The sequence below is a fragment of the Pholis gunnellus genome (assembly GCF_910591455.1).
Source record: "Pholis gunnellus genome assembly, chromosome: 6".
Lineage (NCBI taxonomy): Eukaryota > Metazoa > Chordata > Actinopteri > Perciformes > Pholidae > Pholis > Pholis gunnellus.
Window position 1 is genome coordinate 3,584,726 of NC_136532.1, and position 27,824 is coordinate 3,612,549.

The 27,824-nt window shown below is 41.8% G+C and overlaps 1 protein-coding gene across 1 annotated transcript; it reads left to right on the forward strand.

The window, feature by feature from the left end:
* Positions 1-347: 347 nt before the first annotated feature.
* Positions 348-27,687, forward strand: LOC306697416 (syntaxin-binding protein 1-like; the record flags this gene model as incomplete). The annotated part of the gene is made up of 19 exons (XM_079161311.1): positions 348-384; positions 6,768-6,817; positions 6,949-7,030; positions 10,148-10,224; positions 10,813-10,891; positions 11,623-11,726; positions 12,886-13,034; positions 14,860-14,944; positions 16,462-16,592; positions 16,910-17,017; positions 17,710-17,770; positions 20,788-20,853; positions 21,056-21,136; positions 21,940-22,078; positions 22,257-22,366; positions 23,404-23,505; positions 26,434-26,519; positions 26,748-26,902; positions 27,569-27,687. 19 exons carry the CDS (start codon positions 348-350, stop codon positions 27,685-27,687), a joined length of 1,821 nt encoding a protein of 606 aa, XP_079017437.1.
* Between the last annotated feature and the right edge of the window lie 137 nt (positions 27,688-27,824).

A 27,824-nucleotide genomic window follows, 5' to 3' on the forward strand; every position in this document is an offset into this window, starting at 1 on the left:
ACCTCCCTTTAATACGTGACCAAATGTTGTCGTGCAGTGAAGTTCCATACTTGGGTCAAGTCAAACATACATAGTGGACCTTGAGTTGAGATTCATTTGGTCCACACAAACTGATCTCAAGGTCAAGAACACGTTTCCACATAAACTCCTCGTTGAAACACGCAGTGCTTTATTTAATAATGACTACTTATGTTACAAATGGCCCTGCACACTACTTTCCTTCTAAAGGCTTTTATTTTGGATTAATTGGAACGGAAGTGTGTTACTTATTGTTACGTACTTGACTGTAATTCCTCCACTGATCTGTTTTCTGTGTAGCGAGGTGGACAATCACTAGAGGGCTCATCATGGCACCACTTGGACTAAAAGCCATTGTTGGAGAAAGTAAGTGTATTTTATGTATTAGAATACTTGTGCTTCTGGTATACTAACGTGTTGAAAAAGAATCCCCGGTTGATTCAATGAGCATTATTCCAAAATCATGTAAAGTATTGTTAAGGCATGGAGGGCTATCCCCTTCACCAAACCTGAGATATGAGCGCTGTTTGCATTATGTAACCTTTCTGGTTATTGTCTGTAACATAGGTCAATGCAGATCTTGGTGACAGTGTTTTTTATTATTATTATCATTTTGGGAACTTTGATGCGTAAAACACGCACGGACCCATCCGAGCCACGCGGCTCGCCAAATGGTAGTTTCTCCAGATTGTAGTGTCAGTGATATGAATTACAAATATGAATATGTCCGGTAGTGTTCTCGTTAGACGAAGTTTCTATCGTGCGTTGATGTGTATAGTATAAGGGCACGGAGTCCTGGTTTGGTGTAAATCCTGCCTCGCTAATCTGTGCCTGTGCGGATTAAGAGCTTTACATCATTTTCAGAGGAGAGAAGAGGAACGAATCAACTCCAAAAGCCACTGTAACTAAACAAATGTTTGTTTCTACTGTCTGCAGCATATCAACATCAGCGCAGAGCTGTCCATTATTAAACAGCATGCAGTCTTTATTAGAATGTAGCGATAGATTCAATGCGTCAGGTCCGTTTGGTCTCACGCGCACTGCCCGCACACTGAAACAAAGCCAATAGAATTGAACGAGGATTTTTCTTTCAAGGCAATGCCAAATCTTGGAATGATACGGATCATTCCACGAGAGTGAAAAGTGTCGGGAAATATTCATGGCTGCAGTTTTACATTTTAGTTTCAGTGTTTGATTAAATAGTGTCTATTTCCAATAAGACTCTTTTAGGTTGGTTAACTATCGGCCTCCTCATCACTGACATCTTCATCAGAGAAGGAAAAAAGAAGACAGAACAAGGAAAGCAACAGTCCATAAGAAAATCAAAGAAATAAGTTAATAACGGAAATAAATCTGCAGAATTGAAAATGCAGCAGGTGGAGTATACTGCTCTGGCCCTTGCTCTGAATGAAGCATGGAGCATGCCACCTGCTGCTCTGTGAGGCTAATGAGATTCTGAAGATGGGGAAACATCTCGGTGGATACCTTTATTTTGTTCAGATTTAAATCAACTTTATTATCCCACGAGGGGAAATTATTTTGGTCCAGTGCTCCAGACATGAGGACACCATAAAGTCCATAATAAAAACAATAAAAACATTAGAATAACAAACACAATAAGCCCACAACACACTCAAAAAGAAAGCACATTTGTGGTAGACTATTTGTCCTTCCCCTCCTCCAGTGTGATTGGACGGCTTGCTCAAAGTGACAGTGACGAGGACAGTTTTTCACCCAAACGTGACCATTTTTGAACTCAGTGCTCAATGCAGAGTAGAAGCTCAGCACATTGTCATGTTGCTGGTATTTACTGCATAGTGTAAAAATGCAGCGCACCCATTGCAAATAATTAAAGAACTACACTGGACTCAAGAGAGAATGCTTTGGTGGACACAAGGCCGGGGGAACTGCACATACCTTCTTGTTATTCTGCAATCAAAGGATAAGACCAGGAGAACACCACACACAGGATATGGTAACAGGCTAACTGTTGTCGATGACCACCTGGCACTGTATTACACACGTTCTCGTTCCCAACTTGTCAAATACCAACGCTTGGTCTGTGGCCCAAGTCTTCAAACTGTGAGACGTGGTGGGGGACAGCAGGTGGGGAGACTGACAGGATTACTTGCCGACGGATGAGCCGGACGTCTCCACCTGCAACTTCCCTGACATTCCGAATGAGGACCGCTGTGAGGGGCAAGAGTCGGCTCTCTCCATAGCGGGTTCTTTTTTGTTGATTGATTTGATTGATTAGAGGGGATTTATTATTGAGTGTTATAGCAGAAGCCAATGATGGAGCCGGCCATCTGAACCAGTTTGTTAAGTCTGTTGGTGTCTCTGGGCACAGCGTTGAGTCCAGTTCAGTCTGTTGTCGATGAGACACCAGGAACTTGTACTCCTCCACCATGTCCACCTCCTCTCCCAGAACTCTCAGCGGTTGTGGAGCCGTCGTCTTCCTCCTGAAGTCCACCATCTCTCTGGTCTTGGCCACGTTCAGCAGCAGGTGATTTCTACCGGCCCACTCCACAGAGTCCTCCACTACTGCCCTGTACTCCTCCTCCCGTCCGTCCCTTAAACACCCGACCACTGCAGAGTCATCAGAGAACTTCTGCAGATGGCATGACCACGAGTTGTCCTGGAAGTCAGTGGTGTACAAGGTGAACAGGAAGGGAGACAGAACAGTTCCCTGTGGAGCTCCAGTACCACTGACCAGAGGTTACGTTTTTATGTAAGTAGCTGCACCAGGGCCAGCCCTGATCTCCCTGGGGCCCCAAGCTAAATTCTGCCAAGGAGCCCTCTTACCTGAACCATGTAAAGCATTTGCCACACAGTCGCACACCTAACTGCTCCCAATAATCCTCCTTTAAAACACCTGTCGCTCTAAGAATACGTAGATCTATGCAGAGCAGAGCAGAACATTTATTAAATAGAATATTTCCTCCAGAGTCTTAAGATTAGTGCCTTTTAACAGAAACAATTAATAATAGATTGTCGAAAATATAAAATGTCAAAAATAATAACAACGTTGTCTCCGCTGGATGTGGATGAACTAAGTCTGAGCTTATGCTGAATTTCCTCTGCTGACAAAAAATATGTAAAGTATAAATAATAATATTATTTTTAAATTATGTAAAAGCTGCATTAGGCCCATTCAAACTGACTCCCCCAACTGTTATTATACTATTTATAATAGGCTTCGGCTGAATAGGCTACTTGATGGTTATTCCTACTGAGAGATTTGCATGGATTCATATCAACATTTTAAATGTTAAACTTCCCATCTTGCATGAGTCCAGAGTTGTAACTATACCTGGACTGAGAGATGAGATAATCACTGTCTTGTTTTAAACTGATGTGTGCCTTTAAGGAGGGTCACCTCGACCATATCCTTTCTGGACTGGTCAGTTATCTTTTCTGAGCTGCAGTTCATAAACAACATTGGCCGTTGCCATTCATCAAATGTATTAAATAGTATTTCACTTTGTCAGACAAAAAGTCACAGAACAGCCTTGGAAGTGACTTGAGGGGCGAGCAGGAAAGAATAGAGCAACAGCTGCACTGACAGCTCCGTAAGCAAGACAGACAGACACACTAGAGAGCGATGCACAGCAACGCACCGTTACTGCTCTCTGACGTCAAACCTGCAGAAGGAGAGAACACAAGTTGATCTGATTGCCGTGACCGTGATTCACTCTCATGGTGTTTCTTTTCTTTTTCCACTAAATCCCTGTTGTAAACGTTGACACCCGCTTTGACACATGGGAAAGGCGTGGGGGCCTTGCCAAATTTGCAGGGGCCGACACAACTTGCGTATAGGGGTCGCCTGGTCTGTGTCAAGCTCTCTTGTGGGATATTTAGGCGCTGTTTGGGAGCCCTCTGGTTGCCCTTAAGCAACTGCTTAGTTTGCTTCTGCCTGTGGCCGGCTCTGCCCTGTATGGATGTGATGATTGAAATAAAGTTTAACACTGTCTACTGTTGGTGCTGTCAGGTTGAGTACAGTGTGTGCCTGTGTGGTCAAATACCAGGTATTCCAGAAAAAGATATTCCAGATGCTATGTGTACCGGTTTGTTCACACCCTATTTGAAAAGATTGAATACAGTCTTTTCATAGAAAATGGACACAGTAGTGCTTGTGGCAGGGATGGGGAGGTTACAGCCAGACAGACAGTGTTGTAACTAAAGTTTCAATGAACAGTACAGTCTCCTCTTCTATCACGTCACTGATTCTCTCCTCCATAGTTCCAGCTCGTGATTGTGATCAAATACAAAACTATGAACCTGGATCAGACAGAGCAGCCTGTTGTCATCCTGCCTGTGAAAGCTTCTTGTCAGGTGGCATCCCATTCTTTCACTGACACTTCCACTTAATCTTGTTGATCAATTGGATAAACAGGACCGTTCACATGTGTTGTCATCACCAGCTCTCCTCAGTCACGTGGGTCTTGCTGACTGGAGAAGGTGGGATTTGAAATATCTGATTCACCTTTATGGAAATGTTGTTTTATAAATCGTATCAACTTGTTTTTTAAAATCTATGACATTAGAGATATATCTCATTTAAAATGAGCCACAACGCATCTTACTATTATCATGTGGCCAAAGTGTCGTGATAATGTGCTCATGACACTTTAGGAGCAGCTCTTCAAGTGAATCATCTGTGTGTGTGTGTGTGTGTGTGTGTGCGTGTGTGCGTGTGTGCGTGTGTGCGTGCGTGCGTGCGTGCGTGCGTGCGTGCGTGCGTGTGTGAGAGTCAGCGATGCTGCTTCCCTGTGACGTCACATCCGCTGACACAGAATCGGCCCAGAAATAGCGGTGGGGAGCAGTGGAAGGGGTAAGAGGATTGGGAGGATTGGCAGATTAGAGGCAGTGATTGCAGTGGGCTGGTCCCTCCTTCATATTCAGTGGGACAGACAGGACAGATGCATAAACTCCCAGTGACAGAAACTGGGATGCTCCTCATCAACACTGGGTTCTGTCTTCAGTTTGATTTACACCTCAGGAACTGACATACCTAATAAATTCAACCCTATTGATTATATGTCGGTGCATATGTATCATTTAGTTGCTGTCGTGCAGTTTCCTTGTGTGGGATCATGTTGTTCCTCCGTCCCTCCGCTTCCCTGCTGTCCGATTACACCGCAGCTGCGTAGGCGTACACTGTCCTTGTTGGAAAAGGATTTGCACAATCAGGGTTGCACGAGATTGTGTGTGTTTGTCATTTTTTTGCACGTGTGTTCAGTATGCCAAAGTTGTTATAGTCAAGGCTGTCACAAAAGGAGCTCAGTCATTAGGTGTTTGTCGTGAACTCCTCCAGTTGGAGTGAGATTATATTTTGCACATACGAGCGTACAGATATTTCAGAAATGAGTTTTTTATGATGCAAATCCTCCTGCCACATTATGTAAAGAAAATGCTTCAATATTAAGAGAAACGGCCGTTTGGTTATTACAGTTTGCTCGTACATAAACAGACTCACTGATTCTTTCTGCTGTGGTTCATCTGGCAATGCTGAAGTCCACATTATAACATGTTATAATGTTATAATGCCAACATCAGTACAAACTGCCGGTTTCTAATGTCTCCTTAGTGGAATTGATAAAGTTGTTTGGAATTTGAATCAGAATCACATTCAACAATGTACATTCTGTTACAAAGCAGTCAGCACATTTACATAAAGTGAGAACTGTAAGAATTGAGGAAAAGTGGTTTAGAGATTTTCCAGTTTCCCATCAGAAAACATGTTAAATATAGCAGACACTCTGAACCTTTCTCGTATGTGTTTCTTTGCAGTTCATAGCTTTGCTCCCATGCTCCCGGTGTTACTCTGCTCCTCCAAACTGGGGCGCGTGCTGCCCACCATGTAGTGTAGATATGTACGTCATACAAGCCCAACTATCCCTTTAATGTAACAGCAGCAGACGCTATGGCGTTACTCTACATGCTTGAATCTGTGTGGAATAGCTCATTCACAAGCAGAGACGGTCATTTAAAGTCAGGATTTGAATAATGACTCATGGTATCAAAAAGCAAGAGTCTGCAGATATAACACATACATTTCTGCTGCTGGTGGCCACAGGTATTTATCTGAAAAATAACTTGCTAAATGGAAACGCTGTAAACATGATCTATTTACAATACATGCATGTGTCACAGTGCTTGTTTCTCTCTTGGCATCTGTCTCCCCACTGTGCACCGCTGAGCTTTGGTCGAGCCTTGAAGAAAAACTTGCAGCAAAAAAGTATTAGAACTTGAAACCAAAAAATTCAAAAAGTTGGCATTTCTTTCAAGAAAACTACTAAGCAATACAAATAGATTGATCCGATGGGAATGGGTGCAATTCAGTTCAGGGAGTTGGGCGTGGGCGTGGTCACTTGGGCATGCACAACGTTTTGTTTGGATGTTGTAAGGCGGAGTGATCCGAGGGTATTTCCCTCCCTAGTCTCCCTGGTAACCTGCACTGATGTGTTTGCCTTTTGGCTGGATGTTCACTAGATCCAGAGACTCCAGCTTTTGTCGCCTAATCCTAACATTTGTTTGAAATCTGTGCTGAGCGACCCGAAAAGAAGTGAAGCTGAGCGAAACAACATATATGTCCATGTACACACATGTTGTGACTATTTGCTTCTGATGGTGAATCAATCCTGGGTCTGATCACATTATACTGTGAAGAATGGTTGTGTGATGTGAAATCCAGGTTTTATGTGTATGTCTAAATCCAACTGAAATAACATTGTCCTTCTTTACAGAGATAATGAACAACGTCATCAAGAAAGCAAGAGAAAAAGGAAAATGGAAGGTAATGGTCCTGTTATTCTGATCAAGTTTGGCATCATTCCCCTTTGATGGTGACATTGGATATGAATAAAACCACTTAATGTCAAAATCAAATCCTCATGAAGGCTCCTGCTGTGTGCTATGATGTTATAGGTGCTGGTGGTGGACAAGCTGAGCATGAGGATGATTTCGTCCTGCTGTAAGATGACAGACATCATGTCAGAGGGAATCACCAGTAAGTACCACCCAGGTCACCGAAGTGGAACTTTGTTGCAGCTGTGACATCAGTTTAGTCAAATGTAGTACAAGTCAATCACATGTGGTTCAGCTGAGAGGATCTATTGATGACCACGAGGCGATTCATTTCTAGACTGTTCAGTTGAAGTATTCATGGATGTTCATGTTTTGTTGAAACAGTGGATCACATTAGATCACATGTATATCTCTATAATGTGTTGTAACTCTGTTATGTTGTTCGTTCTGTACACATGATATCTGATAGAGGGATCCTCCTCTGTTGCTCTCTAAGGTCTCTCCCTCTTTTCTCCCATTAAAGGGTTTTTTGGGGGAGTTCTTCCTGTTCCGATGTGAGGGTCCCGGCACAGAGGATGTCACATGTGTACAGATTGTAAAGCCCTCTGAGGAGAATTTGTGATTTTGGGCTATAAAAAAATAAATTGAATTGAATTGAATTGAAATTGAACTGAAACGCTGACCCGTGCGTTGAGACAAGGGAAATAGGACGCAGATAGTGAGGTGGTGAATAGAAGCCAGAACGAGAAATTAAATGTTCGTACAGTAATTTCCCTTCATATCACACGCTTCTTATAGATCCACTTTATCCTAAACATTGAAACCAGCAGTGTTATTAGTGCTAGTTTCGATGAGCCATAACTATTCCAGAAGCATCTTTCAATTCTAAAAGATATAGAGCAGCTCAAATATCAAATCAAACCCATCTCAATATTTCATCAGCGCTGTCTGCAGACCAGAGCACAGAGTAGAGGGCCTGACGACCAACACTCGTGGTCAGCGAGATATATATATATATACATATGTAAATGAAAACTATCAATTTGCAATTATTTTTGCAATCATTTTGCAATGAATCAGTCTGATTACTGTAAACACGTACATGTTGCAGTGACACTTTAGTGAGCAATACTGCATGACGGTTGCCCTGGCTCTGCGAGGACTATGTTTATGGAAGAAGCAGGAGGGCGCCATTGTTCAGGGACCAGCTCACCCACAAGCACCTCGACTTCTGTCTCAGAAAGATTCCTTTAGCCTTCCTCTCTGAGGTTTCTGTGATTCACCGTAGAGCGCCATTGATCAGCAGGCTCGTTTACGCATCGACATTCTTCGGGAGCGATGCGTTGACCATTTATGGTTGAATGTGTGCATGCAGAGAGCAATATATGAGGCTGATCCACATAGAAAGATTCAACTGCAAAAGCTGGGTTTCAACCAGTAGAGAGCAGTCTCTATGCATGTTTATAACACAACAAAGAATTCAAATACGTTGCACTAAAATGTCAAGATTAGGAACTGAATCCATCAACAACACTACTAAATACACATTTACATTAGGTTTCCTCTGAAAAAGGGGTTTGTGGGTTTAGTTACTCTTGTAACATTCCATCTAATATTATATGGTAAGAAGTCTGCAGCACACAATTGATACAATTCCCCTGTAGGTGGCAATAACAGATTTGAGAATTTGCTGTTGTAGCAGCTACTGAGCAGCTAACAGCTACAGCTAACAGCTCTCACATACATGTTCTGTAGAGAAGGCACATTCTAGTTTAGAGCTGTAACTCAACACACGTACATTATGAATCTGGTATCCGGTTACTAAAATCTAATCCACACATTTCAGCCAATCAGAATTGAAAGATCCCAGTGGCCATGGTATCAATTGCCACTCCTAACAAAGCATAAAGCCCATTTCAAAAAATGTTGAAATGTTCCTTTAAAACAGGATAATTATTTCAACCAGAAAGAAACATCTAGGTGATTGCACTGTCACCAACTCTAAACACTCAACAGAGGTAGTATCAGGTTTGGCTTTTTGCCTGACTTGACCTTTAACATCAGACCACAGCCTAAGTATCTGTCTCTTTTATGGACCAGACTGGTATTGCGCCATCAAGCACCAATGGCCAAGGCTGCGACTCCTTTTGGGGGAACGAATGGAACTGTAATGTAAGGAGAGTGCTAAAAAGACCGTTACACTGAGATTTGAGGCACATTAGATACGTGAGTATTTACTGACAGTGTGGTAAACGGATAAATCAATCAATCAATCTAAATGTATTTGTATAGCATATTTTAAAATACAACAAAGGTTGCCCAAAGTGCTGCACATACAGTAGGTAAGCAGTCATACAATCAAAGACTGGATTAATAAGAGTAAGTGACATTAAAATCAAGACAAACTGACAGAAATCACACAAAAGTGCCGTGTTCAATGATGCTTGTGACATTACAGGAATACAGTTTAGAAGCATCAAACCTTTGTCTCACAGTGAATCTCTGGTGAGTCAATCAAATAGATGTAGATGTCCGGTTAAGCCATATATATACACATATACATACACATATCTGGAGGAGGTGACAGTACACCGACCAACCTTCATTTAAGAAGGCATCCCGACTGCTCAGGTTCAGGCAAATAATGATGAGACAAGATTAGTCTACAAAACAAACGTTGCTAACACTTTCTATGACTGCCATGTCTATGAAACATTATAAACATACTTTATAATGCGTTCTAATTTGCATATTGCACTGTATAGTTATACAGGTAAAGTAGAATTGTTTCAGGTATCATCTATAATTTGAGTCGATTATGTGATAATGTGTTCATTAAGTTGTCAGATTGAAGTACTCAACTTCTGTTATGACACATTAAAGAAATACATTCACTTCAAACAGTTTTGTGTGTTGATAGATTTAACCTGCCAGCTGGTGGGTTATGGGTGACCGAATGCATTATAATGTATTACAGCTATAGGAACTACATGAATTAGATCCCATGATATTATATATAGATTATATATATATACACAAATAACACACTGCCCTGACTATTACTGGCACCAATTAAGACTAATGGTTAAAACAATTTCAAATGATGCTCAACAAAGACATATTTCAAAACTTGATGTTACATTAGACAGACCCCTCAGCAACCTTTAAATGTTTCAGTGTTTTAAAATATTTGTTGAAAGTCCAGGACGGTCCCAGTCCATTGTGCAGGATTCTGCCGGGCAGAGAGGTGGGAACGCTTAGTTCAAGTCTAATCAAGCTAAAAGCTGAGCTTTGATCATTGTTTTCCTGTGCTCTCCAGTTGTAGAAGACATAACCAAGCGCCGTGAGCCTCTGCCCAGCATGGAGGCCATCTACCTGATCACTCCCTCAGATGAGGTAAATGATACAGCTCCTATACGGGCAGCTAGGATCCCAAGGAACAGCGCATACGGTCTCTCATTGACTCTCTTCATCCTACAGTTTCTTTCCGTTTTGTCCAGTAACAGTCCAGTGGGTGTTATTATTAGTTTGGTTATAAAGATTGTAATATTTGTATTGCTCTTGTTCAGGAACACACTGATCAGATCACATTCACCCAGTAACATAATCACACCTGAAAGCTGTACAATCAGTCTGATCTGCTGGCCACCAAGCAGCTCCACTGCAGCAGTCGGGCTTAGGGGCCTTGCTCAAGGGCACCTCAGTGGTGGTAATAAGGGAGGGGCAAGCGTTGCTTTTCACTTTCACACCAAGCTTCTCCTGATGGTCCCGGGGAACCGACGCCCCTCTAGTCACAAGCTTGCTCCTTTGTCCTTCAGGCCACCACCGCCCCGTCCTTCTTTTAACATCATCTTATGATAAAAGTTAGAAACAAGCTGGTGTTTTGTTCAATATTTTGTTGAACAATGTTTTTGAACAGAATGAAGAATTGTTATTCCCTTTTACATCAATTCATAAGATAAACATTTTTCTTTGCTGTCTCAGTCTGTTGAGGGTCTGATTGACGACTTCAGAGACCCGCAGTCTCCGAGGTACCGCGGAGCTCACGTCTTCTTCACTGACAGTGAGTAAATCCATCCTGCCGTCAATAATAACTTCAATAACTGAGGTACACCTTTATCCCGTACAATAAGTAAACTGCTTCATCATAATTTGATATTTTGCCATAAAAGTAAACTTTGTTCAGTTGCTCTCCCTGTTAGAACTTCCACGAAATTGAATCTTGCAACAGCCACAGATGTCTGCTTTTCTTGCTGCAACACGTGGCTGCATGGTGAATGGATTAGACATCCCCACAGGCGTACAAAAGCTATGGATCCTATAAATTAGACCTAATCTGAAAGGGAACCCAACAACAGTCAGACCTGATCTGAATTAAGAATGTGGTGGACAAGAGTAGACCTAAACGCTGACCTGACAGCAGCGTTCATCTCTACCAATGAACCAGCAGCCTCGAAGAGAAAAGAGCAGCACTATGTGTGATTGTGTGGTCTGGTGTAGGATCCTCACACAGCTCTGGTGTTGCTGGATCTGACTGTTCCCATAAAGCAACTCAATATGTTCTTACCTCATGTCACACTTTGTAGGCTTTTGTTTAAAAGTGTGTCATTAACATCAGATATTATACAACTAGTACTCCCTGTGAGTATTAAACTGACCTTTATGTATAAACAACCTTATTTTATCTATCAACAAGAGGTCAATTCAATATTTTCTGATTTGATTATAACGTTGACGTTATTGTATTGGCTGCTTTCTCACTGAGCCACCGTGTTATTCTGTGATTCTCACCAGCGATCCCAGAAACTTTGTTTGGACTTTTGACCAAATCGCGCGCCTCCAAAGCCATGAAGGCCTTGACTGAGATCCACATCGCCTTTCTGCCCTATGAATCTCAGGTAAGAAGACGTCATTGAGACTGGGACTAGACCGCGTTAGCTGCTCGTTACTGTCTACCACAGATATGATGTGGTCTGGATGGATTTCAGTCAGTGTGTAAAGCCTGCAGAGAAACCCGCCTCTCTCTTGAGTGGAGTTAGTTTTCATTGTAAGATGTAGTTTGTGGTATTCCTATTGCATCATTTGAACCCTGTGTGTGTGTGTACTGTACATGGACATTTTAGAGGAAGATGGATACAGTAAAACAGAAATGTTTTTAATCAATCAAGGCCAGGAGAGGTCATGAATTACAGTACCGGTTACAAGGTCACAAAGATGTTATCTGATAAAACATCTCATTTTATGTTGCGATGCATGTAGCAAATGTAATATCTCATATTAACCAAATATGACTTTTTAGAACTGATTAAGTAAGGCCATGGAAGGTAATGCATTATGACTCTGGCACATGATTCGTATCGCTTGGTGTGTGTATTCTGTGTTTTGCTGCACATCAATATATGGAGAATCTGTGCTGAAGAGGATCAGACCAACAACGTTTTGAGTTGGATCAGCTTTAGCCTTAAATCCTCTGCTGTTGTCCTGCAGTTTTAATCCCGAGAGGGAGGGACACATCATACCAGCCCTGCCCTGCTCTCATCCCTTTATTGCATTTGCTGACAGAACCCATGTTTATTCTCTGTGACCAATGAGAGCACAGATAAGATGTGGGACACAATGAAGCACAAGGATGTTATCAAGTGATGCAGTCAGTAACAGATGGGTGTATGCATCTGTGTGTGTTTGAGTCAGTGTGCGTGGAAAAGAGTTTAGTGTCATTGCCAATACTCTTAGACAGAAGCTTCTGGTGGACTATTTGTTTGTATTTATTATTTTACCATTTTCAATCCCAAATATTGTATTTACTCAAGACGTATCACTCAAGCATACTTGAAACTCTTATAAAACATAATTTAGATCATAGATCACCAAAACTCTTCATCAAAGCCGTGTATAATAAAGTATAATAATGCACATCTGTGTCAAATACAACCTATTCTTGCTTTGGGTTAAGGTCTCCCCATTGATAAACAGTGGAGCACTAATCAATTTCAATGTTGGGGTCCAGAATATAGTTTATTGGATCTCATGTGTCTCTGGCATGTCTTCTGTGTCCAGGTCTTCTCCCTGGACAAAGTGGATGCCTTTCAGGACCTCTACAGCCCCTTCAAGGCTGACGTGAAGAACAACATGCTGGAGCGTTGTGCTGAGCAGATCGCCACCCTCTGTGCCACACTCAAAGAGTATCCTGGAGTCCGATACAGAGTGTGAGAGCAGCCAGCAACCCTCTTCAATAGTCCTCTTTTGTTCACTAATGCCCAAATATTTAGCATTGGTGTGATCAAGACTACGTTTAAGTTTGGACCAGACTGCTAGTCGTGTTGACACGTGTTTGGGGAATATTACACTCCAAAGCAAACATGTTCATTTGCTGCATCATACATGACATGCAGCTTCCTCTGTCCCATTGTGTCTGAAATGAGACGATAAAGCCAACTGGCTGTTCACTGTGGCTGTTGTGTCAGTAGCTCAGATGCATAGTACTTTACACACTCAAGAGTGGCTTCATTAACTTATCCGCCACTGCTCTTAATTTCTATTTGAACATGTCTGGTTAATATAAACTCACAGCATCTTCCATGCTTACCTAATTTTCATGATACATTTAAGATAATCTAATGTGCATTTCTCTTTTACTATATAGATTTTCATCCAGCAGTTTGAAGCATAATCACTAGAATTTCCTGACGGACCCTTAATTACAATGAGCTACTGGAAATAATTGTTGAATGAAAACAGTTTGTTAGAGAAGACAAGCGGAGAGCAGCAGGGAGGAGAGCGTGGAGTCACTCTGTTCTAGTTGTGATGGAATTAGTGCATTAGTGAGGAAATACTGAATTTACCATGTGAGCCACAAGAGTGCAGGTAATTCCACCCACTTCAATATTGTTGCCTCTATTAGCGACAGCCTAATTTGTTTGTACTTGGGTATCATACTACACATAGCACCTATAAACATATTCAACTCACTCAGGTCGATGTCAGAGTACGTTTCCGCTCTGACAGTCACTGGGTGATCTATATTTTATCAAATGACAGTAGCATCGTGAAATTGCCCTGTATGCTTGAAACTCACGGGTGTGGTAAGGACCCAGGAGCAGTACGACAGACACACTGGATAGTTGGAATCAAAGCTTTATTTTCCACTGGACGCACAACAGGTACCAGTCTTTGATGAGCACAGATGGATAAACCCACATGGTGGAACGACGAGCCGTTAAGGGAGAAGTCAGTCAGAATCCAGAGGAAACAGCGGCAGGATCTCGTGGTCGGGGACAGAAGACTGAGTGAATTACCGGGGCAGAGGCAAGGCGGATAAGTCCAGAACAGGCAGGGTCGGTAACTGGAAATCAGCCAGATGCTGGAAGGTCTGGCATCAATGTCCTGACGTCAGTGGGGAGTTCATTCCACCATTGAGGGGCCAGGACAGAGAAAAGCTGTGATCGGGTCGATCGGCCTAAGGGACCTCTGAGCAACGGGGGAACCAATCGCCCCGAGGCAGCAGAGCCAAGTGGTCGGGCGGGGGTGTAGGGCTTGACCATGGTCTGATGGCCGACGCCGGGGCTCCGGCAAGTAGAGAGTTGCAGTAGTCCAGGAGGGAGATGACCAGAGCCTGGATTAGCACCTGTATCGTCTCCTCAGTGAGGAAGGGGCGAATCCTCCTGATGTTGTAGAGCAGGAATCTGCAGGAGCGTGCAACTGATGGGATGTTTGCTGAGAACGACAGTTGGTCGTCCAGGGTCACACCCAGGTTCCTCGCAGTCAGAGTTGGCCTCACCACGGTATCGTCAATCGTGATGGACAGGTCTCGGTGCTGGAACCCTTACCCGGGAGGAACAGTTGCGAGATGTTTACCGCTGGACATTGCTACTCAACATCTACATAAGCACATGTTTAAATAGTTTCTAAAGTTTAAATACAGTTTGCTCACCTTGTTGTTCTAGTCAAACAGATTATTATGGAAATTATGATAAATCGACGTATCAGCAAGTTGACGTTTGATGCTGAATTGATGAATGTCTATTGTTTCAGGGAATACAAAGACTGTGCAGTTCTGGCCCAAATGCTACAGGAGAAGCTAGACGGCTACAAGGCGGATGACCCCACCATGGGAGAGGTAGGGAAGACAATTTACTAATGGGAAGAACCGTTTGTGAATATTCATCGACATTCATAATATTATCTGATAAACATCACTCAAGCACAACCTGGCGAAACCAGCAGATTACATTGATCCAGAAATATTCAACTCTAGCGGTCGGGTAATAAAACTGTAAAATCATGCTACGACTGACTTTTGTGGAGTTTGAGGTTTTGACAGGATTATATGCTCCTTCATTGGTTTAGACCAGGGGTGTCAAACTCATCTTCACTCTGGGCCACATCAGCATCACGGTCACCCTCAAAGGGCCGGTTGTAAATGTAAATATTGTACATGCAGTTACATAAATGTAAAAATATATTTAAGCACATTTCTGTTATTATAACTTCAATCCTTTTAATTTAGGGTTAAGAAACCCACATTACTCTAACTTTAAAGAAAATAGCAAAGAAATATCAAACACAAGTTATTACAATAACTTTGTTCAAAGCTTAAAATCCTTTCAAGGGTGCGTTTGCACAATCCCACATGAAGTATTTCATGTGTTGTAAAGCCACGTTTAAAGTAGTCTTCAATGTACTCACAATACATTTACATGTCAAATGTAGAGTAACCAGCCAAAGAGCTGCTTCTATGACCGTGTTAAAGTATCTCATCATTATGACTTTCTATCTCATAACTTCGACTATGAGTCACGGGGTGTGGTGGAGGACTCAACCGCAGACCAGGCAGAGTAGTGTGAAGCAGGTATTTAATGAACACAAATAGGAATCGTTACCAGAACACAACAGGTAGTCCAAGCACAAGACAAGAGTCGAGGGGGAAATCCAGCAGGAACGAGACCGGGCAGGCAGACGGGGGAACCCGGGAACAGGACGAGCAAAAAACCGGGCGAGTAGACATGAAGATGATCTGGTAGTGAGTGACTGAGAGGCCGGGGTTTATAAAGTGACTAGAACAGGTGAGGGGAGTTGTGCTGATGAGGAGGGGGCGCTTGGTGATCAGAGGCAGGTGAAGGGAGTTAGGCTGAAGCTGAGGGAGTGACTGACAGGTAGAGTGAGGAGGGTGTGGAGCTACACAAAGACACACACAGAACACAGAAGGCAAAGCCTAATTGTGACACTATGGGGATATTTTTATTATCAAGTCTAACTTTTAATCTTTTAATTTTGTATTAAACATAAAATGACGTGGCGGGCCGGATTCGGGCCGTGGGCCTTGAGTTTGAGACCCCTGGTTTAGAGTCTAATAACTAGTCATTGGGTTAAAACTTAGGCAGTTTTCATTGTTCATAAGAACTGGAATTTTGGAGATTGTATGTATTCATTCAGCAGCTGCAATAATACATTTTCAAAAGATGGGAAGGCGAACGGATACCCTGTCTGTGGTTAGCAAAATAACCAGACTTCAGTTGATCAAATCCTGTGTAATTCATGCAATATTGAATGAGCTGCATGTACAAAGTACAAACCTCAGTCAGTCTGCCACAGTATGGGGAGTGTTTTTATTTGTTTCTGTTCTGTTGCATCCAGGGTCCAGACAAGTCTCGTACTCAGCTGCTCATTCTGGATCGTGGCTTTGATCCCGTGTCACCTGTCCTGCATGAGCTCACGCTGCAGGCCATGGCCTACGACCTGCTGGGCGTCCAAAATGACGTCTACAGGTAAAGACGTTACACAGAAGGCCTGATAGCTGCTGGGAGTCACTGAGCTCAGGTTGCAACTGTCATTATTGTGACTTTAACTTAGTTTGAGTTATATATTTCAGTGGTGTCAGTGGTCTCCTCCTTCAACATCTCATTCAATTCAAATGAAAAATGCTCTATTAATAATTCAAACCATGTATTTGTAAAGAAAAAGAAGGCCAATATGATAAAACAATGCCCTACAAAGGATAAGCAAAACAGAAATGACTGAATGATTTTTCAGTGTTGATCTGCATATTTTTGTATTCATAACCCTCTATCGCCCGTTCTGTCAGCTTTGAGACCAGCGGGATGGGAGAGACGAGAATGAAGGAAGTAGTGCTGGATGAGGATGATGACCTGTGGCTGACTCTGAGACACAAACACATCGCAGAAGTGTCAACGTGGGTGGCTTTGACTTTCCACTCACACATACACACTCATGGCATGGATAAATAACCACACATTCCTCTCCCACAAACCTACAGCTCTGTCACAAAGCTGACAATGAGCATTTCCCATATGTCTCCATGCATTTTCTATGCAACAGTGAAGATGCTCTGAGCTACAGGTTTGTGGTAGAGGAAGGTGTGGTTGGCATAAATGATCTCTTATGTTTTTGGCTTGTCCGTCTCATTTTTGTGAACGCAATATCTGAAGGGAATTTCTACAAATTTGCCACAAACATCCACTCGGACTGCTGAGCTTACTGATTTGATTTTGAAGGTGGACTTTCAAAGGTCACTGTGACCTCATAACAAGACCATAACCCAGTTTATTTATTTTAGTTTTTTGTTTTTCTACTTAAGTAGAGGAGAGGTCTGTTCTAAAAGCCTGTGGCTTCTGGACCTCTGCTGTCACATTTCTTTCTTTTTTTAAGGAAATTGTGGGTGTGCAAATAAAAAAGAACCTCCTATGATTAATATGCTAATTGTCAAGATTTCACACAAATGTATGATTTAATAAAGTAATGACATTTTGGACGGAAATGTAATGTAATCTGCAATTTGACTGGTCGATGGAGGCATACAACCGCCAGACAATAATTCTAGTTCCTGATTTTCTTTGTCCTTTTCTGTCTCTTTTGTCTGCACAGGGCTGTTACTCGTTCTCTGAAAGACTTCTCTGCCAGCAAAAAGATGAACACTGGAGAAAAGGTAGAGGACCCACTGTATCACTCTGGTTTACCGAGCATTGACTCAAGTCAATGCAAAGACGTGAATGGACGTACGTTATTCTAAATTAAAAAAAGCGAAATTAGCGTCATTGACATTTTTCAACTTGGGTGGTAAATTCGCGTGACGCTGTGTCAGCGTTAAGATGCTCCTCCCGTCGTCACTGACGTCCTGCTGTTGTTGAATCAGGAAAAAATATTGTAGCCGTCTGTGTTCACCCAGAGCTCTATGATCCCTCATATTAGTAGAGACCGGACAAACTATGTGTATAAACCATACGGTACAAACAATGAAAACAACGCTGCCGTATTTACACTTAGATTACGTTACTTTGAGTGTTGATGGAGCTGCTACAATGTTAGCTTAGCCTAGCACCAATCGATCCGAGCTTAATTGAGAAAACAAGAATTTAAAAAGTTATTTGCTTGTCGTCCTGCGGAGAGAATGACATTTTACAAATCTGTATCATTATGTAGTTATTTTGGCAGTCCCTTTTATTCGTTTATTGCAATCAAATCACAGCTAAATCAGTTTATTTAGAGTGTTCATACAGCTGTAGTAAACCAGCCGACGTGTGGCTCGTAAACACACTGAATACACCTCGATGAAATTCACAGTTTGCCTCTGGATGATGTTATGAACCCAGAAAAGATGGCGATTAGTTTCCCGTGGATTTGTAGGACTAACACAACACGTACAAAGCAGGAAAAGCGGAAATAAATCACTTAGTCCATGGAGATAAGCCACTCCTCCTCTCTGGCGTGTCTAGTGCGAATGAAGAAAAAGTTGCGAATAACCACAAATGATCCCGCGAGTAACGCAACGCGAAACTTTACTTAACTGTCACACAGAGGAAGAAGAAGAGCCAAATGATCACAAAGAAGAACCGTACTTTACTTGCGCTCTAATCAAGTTAAAGTAAATTTATGGGTGAAGACACCAAGACAAACTAAAACATGTATTGTAAAATAACAATGCATTAAATGAAAATGTGAAAGGGGTTGCTTGTCGTGATGAACCTATACAGAGAATTATCAGCTGGATCGGCAGCTCTTCTCGGCTCTACGGAGCTTTACTTTCAGCTCATGTTTGGCCCCCAACTTTTTGAGTTCACTCTCACCGTCTTCATATGGTTGTGTTTGGCTGCAGCAGGCCACAGTATTCAGATACAAAGCTCTGTACACCGTAGACTACCTGTATTTGTGTCAGGTGGACCCAAACATGACCTCAATGATCTCAATGATAATGTTTCTCCATAACAGCTGGATGTTTAAGTCAACAATTGGTTGCTAACAACTTTGGCATATCAACTTAAAAATCCAGAGAAATTGATGTTAGAGTGTACTATGAGATATTCCAGAGTGCAGAGGAATATTTGAGTGGTGTACAGTGAGCTTTATTCCAGAGCGTGTTCTTTCATTTTGAGAGAATGACTCACTGATTTCACTTCCGATTTTGTAATGCTCTCCCTCAGAACCCTGTCTTCACACTCAAATAGCCCCGGCTTGCTCTTGCATTTGTTCTTCTTCTGCTCAAACTGGATGCTTGCACTCAGATATATTGTTTCCTGCATAGATTTCCTGAGCTCCAGCTTCAGCCCTCGTCCTCACATTCAGGCTGCTTCTGTGTGCTCATGAAACATCTGCTCTCAGTTTTCTCCTCTGCCCTTGGATATTTATTGTGCAAACAACCCTGTCACAACTCCCCAACCAAATAGAATGCCAGGTGTAGTGTTGACCAATGACATTATTTCTACCTTGTTGCGGGTGCGCTTTACTAGAGTGTCCCTGACTTTTTTCTTTTACAAAAATAACACCTGCTACTCTTACTGGTCTTATTTTGCCATATGCTGGGATGCTGTGAATCAACCACTTCAGATCGTGCTTGTTCATAGCTGCACAGCGAGTGCAAGCAACAACATTACTGCATGCAAGCTACGGTTAGAGCAGAAGCTCAAATCTCGTAAGTTAACCCAAGTGAGTGTGTATGTGCCCAGTGGGATGAGGGATATTTCCAATACTGTCACAATGCTCATGCATGTAATTGACTGGGGGAAGTATTACGTTATTTGATGTTTCCAGGTTAAGGTAGTACTGTTTATGCCCTTGTGAAGAGTTAAGTTCACAGTGTCTCCCTGTGTGGAGCAAATGTGTTTGGACGCCATTATGTACCCTCGTCCAAACGCAGGGCGATGCCTTTAAACTTAATCTTTGTGAACAAAATGTCTCAGGAACGCCTGGAAGGAATGTGTTCAAATTTGACTAAAACATTTACTACGAATAAAGGACTAACTGATTAGAATTGCGGTTAAAAGTCAAGGTCACTTTGACCTCACAACCCATGTTTTTGGCCCTAATTTCAATGTTAATTATCACAAATCTCACACAAATGTCTAATAGGTTAAAATGATGGAGTGATGACATCTTGGACACTCATGGATGTAAAGTGCAGCGTCATTGTTTGGCTGAGGCTTAAAACCACGAGGCAGTAACTATAATTTGTGAATGTGTTGAGAAGCCTCAAGAACTCAAGAAATACATGACACACTTATTTCTTTTTCATACATGCTTTTACTGTGTCCTAACTAAATGAAAAACATGTGGTATGATGGATTTAATTCAAATGTAGTTGAAGTGCAATGTACTCAAAGTATCAAAGCAGAAGTACTCATTGTGCAGGCAGAATTGTCCCCGTCATTGTAATGCATCATTTTGGATATAACTGTTTGTAGCCGTGTCTTTGCTACTCGCAGGTCCTCCTCAGCACAAACAGGTAGTGTTCACACAAACCTATTTTATCGGTTGCCTCACACACTGAATCAACACCAACGCAAAATGTTGTGCGCTCTCCCACGCTGCCCGGCTCCTCCGAGCGAGTCCAGTCCAGCATACACCAAAACGAAAATCACTGGCGGGCTTGTGTCCCCGTCTCTCTGTCCTTGTCTGTGAGATCATCCCTCCCACCACCACTAAAGTATATCACTCATCTGTGTCTTTCAGACCACCATGAAGGAACTGGCTCAAATGTTGAAGAAGATGCCTCAGTATCAGAAAGAGCTCAGCAAGGTAAGCTCTGAAGTGTCGCTGTGCATCTAAACAGTTACAGCACGTCATGTTACTGTACTCAGTAGAGTTGGTTAAAGTGTGTTCATCCAAAGCACCGAGAGCATTTCAAATTAAAGTGGCCAACCAGTGCAGAGTTGGTGTATCACTCATTGAGTTACAAAGGATAGTTACCAACAGCATCTCTCCTCTCTGACTTAATCAGTATTCAACCCATCTCCACCTGGCTGAAGATTGTATGAACCGCTACCAGGGCACCGTGGACAAACTGTGTCGTGTCGAGCAGGTAAGTCACACAGATGCCTTTGTTATATGGTTAGAACTTAGACTGAGTTATAATGTGGAGAAAGTAAAAGAATCAAATCAATGTGACATTCCAGGGAGAGACAGTGCGTGAGGTGACAGGGACAGGTGCATGCCAGTGTTCTAAAACAACAGGAAGTTCATTATGGAAGTTAACTTTACATAGCGAATAGTTTGATGCCATATTAATTCTCTGAATAACAACAAGAGAACCATTAAGAAACTTTAACTCATCATAACTCAGTCAACTCGGAACACACAGACAGGTTCCTAAAGGGAACTGCTAATAGTTATCATATTTTTAAAGATGGCAACTTGCCAAAATGTAAACGGATACAGTCTGAAAAACAAGACAAAAATCTTTTGTCTAAAGATTGGACACAGCTAGCCTTAGTCCGTCAAAAGAGTTCAAAAAATATATCTTAAGCCAACTAATTAACACAACATTAACAAACCAAAATGTCAACTTGCAGTTTAAGGGTGAGTTGTAGGCTGGAACTGTTTCTTAACAAACTGTTTTATCCTCCGCCTGTATAGAATATTTAAGTACTTAAAGTGGAGAGATGAATTCAACTGTTAAATGTGTTGAAGTAGAGCGGTTTGTTGATGGCACGTGACAGCTTCCTGCTCACCCCACTGGAGGAACTTGCAGCCACATACAGGCTCTTCTCTAACTTCTAAGCTAGATGTTTACACAGAAGCCCCCGACCCTGTGTATTGTTCAAATGGTACTTATGTGGAATTCATTTTGAGCGTTGCTCTCCTCTGCCCTCCGTTGTTTTCAAGGATCTTGCAATGGGCATAGATGCAGAGGGAGAGAAGATCAAGGATCCCATGAGACTCATTGTACCCATTCTACTGGATGCCAACGTCAGTGTGTCTGACAAGATCCGCATTATCCTGCTCTACATCTTCCTTAAGAATGGTCAGATATCCACTGTCCTGCATTATTGTGACAAAAGCAGAAAAGCACACTATTTTTTTTCTGATCTATTCTCTGTTTTCCTTGTGGTTGCATGCATTTGACCATGTTTGTAAGTGTGCACGCTCTCATGCATGTGTGTATAGACTGGAAACCTCTGCTGCATGTGTTTGTGTGTCAGGTGTGACTGAGGAGAATCTGTGTAAGCTCCTTCAGCATGCTAACATCCCACCAGAGGACAGTGACATCATTTCCAACATGGCCCACATGGGCCTTCCTATTGTTTCTGAGGTGAGCTATCCTGTAATGTCTCATCATGAAGCGTACTGAGACGATATCTTTCTAAACCGAACCTAGTAGTTCTGTTGCCTATATCTTGGTTGCCTATAAGTTGTTTCCTGTGAAGACGGAAGTTTATTTTGAAAAAATGTAATGAAAAGAAATTGAAATGTGTTGCTGGACATTTGTAGGAAAACACATGAGAAATGAGGAGTAACTTTTAGTAAGATGACACACCAACTGTTGTATGAGGAGACATTGAATATAGGAACATGGCACCCAGTGCAACAGTGTGGCTCATTGGTTGTGTTTTTAATAGTTTTTGGACAACAATGGACCTCTATGGCACAAAGGAAGAAGATATGTCAACATGTATGACGTAAACATGAGATTTGACTCACAGTTTCTGTCATTATATGCGATAGTTCGCCAATAATGTTACATGAAAATGTCATAGGCATAACATTATCTGTTAAACAGGAAAGACACCTTTGATGTGGGCCTAAGGTGCTCCGTTCAGCTGTGGGCCGCCCACAGTTTGGCTTCCTGTGGATCACTCACTGTAGTGGGCCCGTATGGGTTTTCTATGGCCTGAATGTAAGCTGCATAGAGAAAAAATGAAGAGGACATTTTCTGAGTGGATCCCTGTAAGCATGTTTGATGAGATGGTTACAAATGTGTAGGCATCACCGAAACTGATGACAGCTGACGATCTATCACCAACCCCAACTGAAAAATGCATCGTTTTTTAAAAGACTTTCATTTACAACTTATTCACACTGTTTCTAAATAACTAAAACAATCAGAATCTGTTAATAAAGTTAAATGTGTACAGATACAAGGTATTGTGCCACTCTCAATGTACGTACATGCACAGAAATAGACATATGGCTAAAAACAAGGACGACAAAGCTCAACAAGGTAAATGTAAACATGTGACTACTATGTACTGAATGTAATCGGTTGATGAGTATGTACAGTTTATACAGCAATGCTTATGATGTGTGAACTGTGAAGGCCAATGAGTAATCAACATTGTTGCATCACAGGTCACTGTCAAAAAAGCCAAGAAGCCAGATCGCAAGGAGCGAATCAGTGAGCAGACCTACCAGCTGTCCAGGTGGACTCCTCTCATGAAGGATCTCATTGAGGTACATGTCCTGCTATTAGGTTACCAAGCAGCACGCACTGTGACTACAAACCAATATCAGGGATTAGGTCTGATGGACGTTTTTTTCATCTTTAGAATTAATTATCTTTTAATCCTAATTTAAATCGAATGTATATTTTGATAATGTCATATCAAGCACTGGTTCTTAAAATGTAATTGTAGTTTCTTAAACCGATTAATACAATCTTTCATTGGGGTACGGTAATGTTTCAAATAAGACAAACGAATGAAGCATAAGTGGTGATATTAGTGGTGATATGAATTGAATTTAAAACTTCAACAACATTTGCATTACACATGCTGTCCATTTCTGAATCCATTTTATGTCAAAAATAAACTCTTAGAAGACAGATAAACTGGTTCATACTGTCCTGCAGTTATAATGAATGCAAGTGCTGTCGACGGGAACAGAGAAATCCATGACAGGATCAGGATCAGAACCGTTTATTGCCGTGGTGTGTAGAACATACGAGGAATTTGACGTGACGGGAAGGTGCATAACATTTAACAATCAACACAGTGCAAAGTAGAGACATATTACATTTACAGAAAAATATATAAAATAACTAAATATAAAATGAAGTGAAATATAAGATTATAAAGTGCACAAACGAACAGATAACAGGACTATAAACAAGTGAGATGTAAGTGTAGTGTAAACGTGTCGAGTTAATTAGAGGGGATGTGCGGGGGAGTGACCGGTAGGGAATGTCTTGAGGATGTCAGAGTCAGTGGGGGACCCGTGCTCTGTTAATGAGCCCGACTGCAGAAGGGAAGAAGCTGTTCATGTGGCGTCAGGTCTTGGTCCTGATGGTCTTGGTCCTGATGGACCTCAGCTTCCTGCCAGATGGAAGGGGCACGAACAGTTTGTGTCCAGGCTGAGAGGGGTCGGCTATCTTTGGGTAGCAGCTAGCTTGTAGTTTCCACAGTGAGGAGCAGCACACCAGAATATTTACATCCTTGCTCTACTTGGTCAACAGGAGTAAATCACTGTCTTTATGGAAGTAACTTGAGCTTTAATGTTATTTTACTATCTAACTAGCTAGCTGCCAAAACCCAATTCTCCTGTGGGTGGGGTGTCTCAACATGCGCAAAAATCCTGTCATGGAATCAAATCCATGTCAATAATATATATATGTATCTATAATATATATATGTATCTATATTTATTTATTTTTTCAGACGGTGTTCCTATTTAATGAATAGGACCTTAAGTTTTTGAATTCTCTGCCTCAAAGCACGTTCCACTGTCTAATCTGCTCTAATCTTATTTCGCCTCTAGAAGTCTTGAGCAACAAACGCAAAGGTGGCCACTTTTAAAACTACCAGTTATCGGTCATTTTTTATTTTATCCCCACAAATGACATGTCTACATCTGCATCAACGTGTTGGGGCGCTCAAATGAAGATATTTCATCGATTGACCTTTACAGTACATTTTTTCAGGAGGTATCTTATCTATGTTTTCACAGTAAGGCCCAACAATGACTCGGCCCTTTCAGGCACAGAAACACAATTGATTTTCATCAGCTGATTAGACCTTTATCAGTTTCTGCCGGTTTCTTATTGGTGCATTGCCCTTGAGCTCATTTTGGGACCTTTCTCTCTCTACTTTTTAAATTGTTGTAACTTTTTCCTGCTTTCCTTTGTGAGTAGCAAGCCAATGTTTCCTTCTGCTTCTTCTTAATCAGCTGATTATTGGCGTTCGCTGTTTTAGTTAAACCAACCACATCTTGCCACAGTCTCCATCAGTCAATCATGTCACTGCTGTCAAACATGAAATCTGTTCTCCTCTCTGTTGCTGTCAGCTGTCATTTTAGGAGAAATCGTTGCGCTCTCCTCCACCTCATTCACCTCATTCACCTCCACTCATCATTCATTCAGTGCCAGGTTGAGCTCATCAGAAGTCTTCTCTTAATCACTTCCAAATCTTCAGCATTCTCTCTATCTCATCATCACCAATGTATAAATTCTTCCAGTTCTAAATCTCAGTTTCTAGTACAATGCCTTTGCACTTCAATACTGTATCTCCAGCAATGCTTTGCAATTTCAGCTGTCAGCATTCACACGCATTTTCTGCAGGAAATGCATTTTCCAGTAGGCTGTTGCTAATTTTGTTGAAATGCTATACTTCATTCATATCGCCACTGGCAGGCAGCTACAGTGATGACGTGGCATGCCCACACAATGTGCGCGTACATGAGCAGGTTGCAGTATTTTTTCTATCATTTCCACATTGCCGAGCAGTGTAATGTGACTTTGGAGAAATATGTTCACAGTAACCAACATCAACTCTCTTTCAACCTACAACTGAACTGTAACTCGCCTTCCATTGCGAACCAAGTCTACCTACGGGTACAAATAAAAGGAACCTGAACCTGAACCTGAACCTGAACAGCATTTTAGCCGTTTGAAAATAGGTCTTAGACGTGCAGACAGAATATCACCCAGTTTTTAACCATAAATCAACGTTGAAATCCTGGTTGGTGCTCACTGGGCATCTGGAGCACGTATGTACTGTATATCATTTTTAGACCCAAGTAATAATTACAGCCGCAATTACATATAGTTTTTTGACAAACTCTGTTACTCTTGTAATATAAATCCGGTCCTAAGCTACGTCCTTGTATTGTATAATAGATTACTACAAATGTAAAGCCATCAGGAGAGCTGTAGGCTCTGGTATTCTCCTCTGGATTCTTCCCTTGAAATGTCTTTGAAAGAGCTAATCCTGGAGTTTAGTGATGGTTCAAATGTTGCCCAGAACAATGAGTTGAACAGGAGCCTAGTGAATATTTCATGAGACAGCACCCCCTCTAATGTTAATCCCGTAGTATTTTGGGTGAGAACTAACATGGGTCAGTCTGTTTTTTGGTGCAAACTAATATAACTGATATGTTTTCCCACAGGATGCCATTGAGGACAAACTTGACACTAAGCAATACCCGTACATTTCCCAGCGACAAGCATCTGCCAAAGCCAGCGCTCCATCAAGGTGTGTTGTGTTTTAATACTATGAGTACACTTTAGGTAACATATTACTTCAATAAATGGCTTCAATAACTAAAATATAGATTAAGTACATTTTAGCCACTGTCATTGTAAATAAGAGTTTTGCAATATTGACTCTGAGGGAACAAAATGACCTGCATTGGAACAAAATCACTGCTTTTCAATATTTTGCAGGAAATGCTTATCTTTGTCCTTGTTTTACATCTTTCAGTGCTCGCTATGGTAACTGGCACAAGAATAGGGGCCCCACAGAGATGAAGACGGGGCCCAGGATCATCGTTTTTATCATTGGAGGGATGACGTACAGCGAGATGCGCTGCGTCTACGAGGTCACCCAGGCCAATGGCAAGTGGGAGGCCCTGATTGGTGAGTTGAATGGACAGAAAGTCCCCCAACTTTACTGAGGAGCTGTACATTTAAACTCTCATTAAAAATTTTCATTTTCAGTGAAATAGCACATAAAATACACAGTAGATGCTATTCCTATCAAGATGTCTTAAAACTAAATTTCAACATTACTGATGAAACATTCTCTTATACTTGGATGGAATACAGTTTAAATGCATAAGGATGAATTCTGAAGAGGGTGTCAGCTAGTGCAGTATTACCTCAATATTTCACTGTGATGTAGTATTCATGACATTCTTCATGGTGGGTTGAGAATAGCATATTTGATCCAGCCTCCGGGATAAGAAGTGTTTGGATCTTGCTGATGTATCTCTTTGAAATAGTATAATGATGTTCCCTGTGCAACTGATTCAGCAGAGCTTGATCCCTTTGAGAGCTGACATGTTGTTGTGGATGCAGTGTCAGGCACAGGAAGTAGGAGAGAACAGGTCAATCTGCAAAATCATCTGCAGTTAAGATTTCATTTGGCCTTTAGTCAGGAAACCTCTCAGTCAGTCATATTTAGCAGTATTTTGTAAAACTTCTGTGAATTTTTTTTTTTTGTCGTGACCAGTCTAATGTGTTTCGTACGTAATAATCAAGGATTCAGGATTCAGACCTTGCTAAGCCTTTTCTCCCCTTTAGGTTCCACCCACATTCTCACCCCCCCTATATACCTAAAGGAGCTTCAACACCCAGACTTCCTGGACCCCAACACCCCTCCAGAGGGCACAGAGGGCACAGAGGAGCCACCTGCAGAATGAAAAGGCATTTGAAAATGCAAATCCTGATGTAATGTTGTGAATCCCCGTGTTCCCCCATGTCCACCCACCCGCCAGTGTCTTACCTTTGCACCACCTGCAGCAGCTGATCCCTTTCCTCATGTTTCTTATCTCTATCT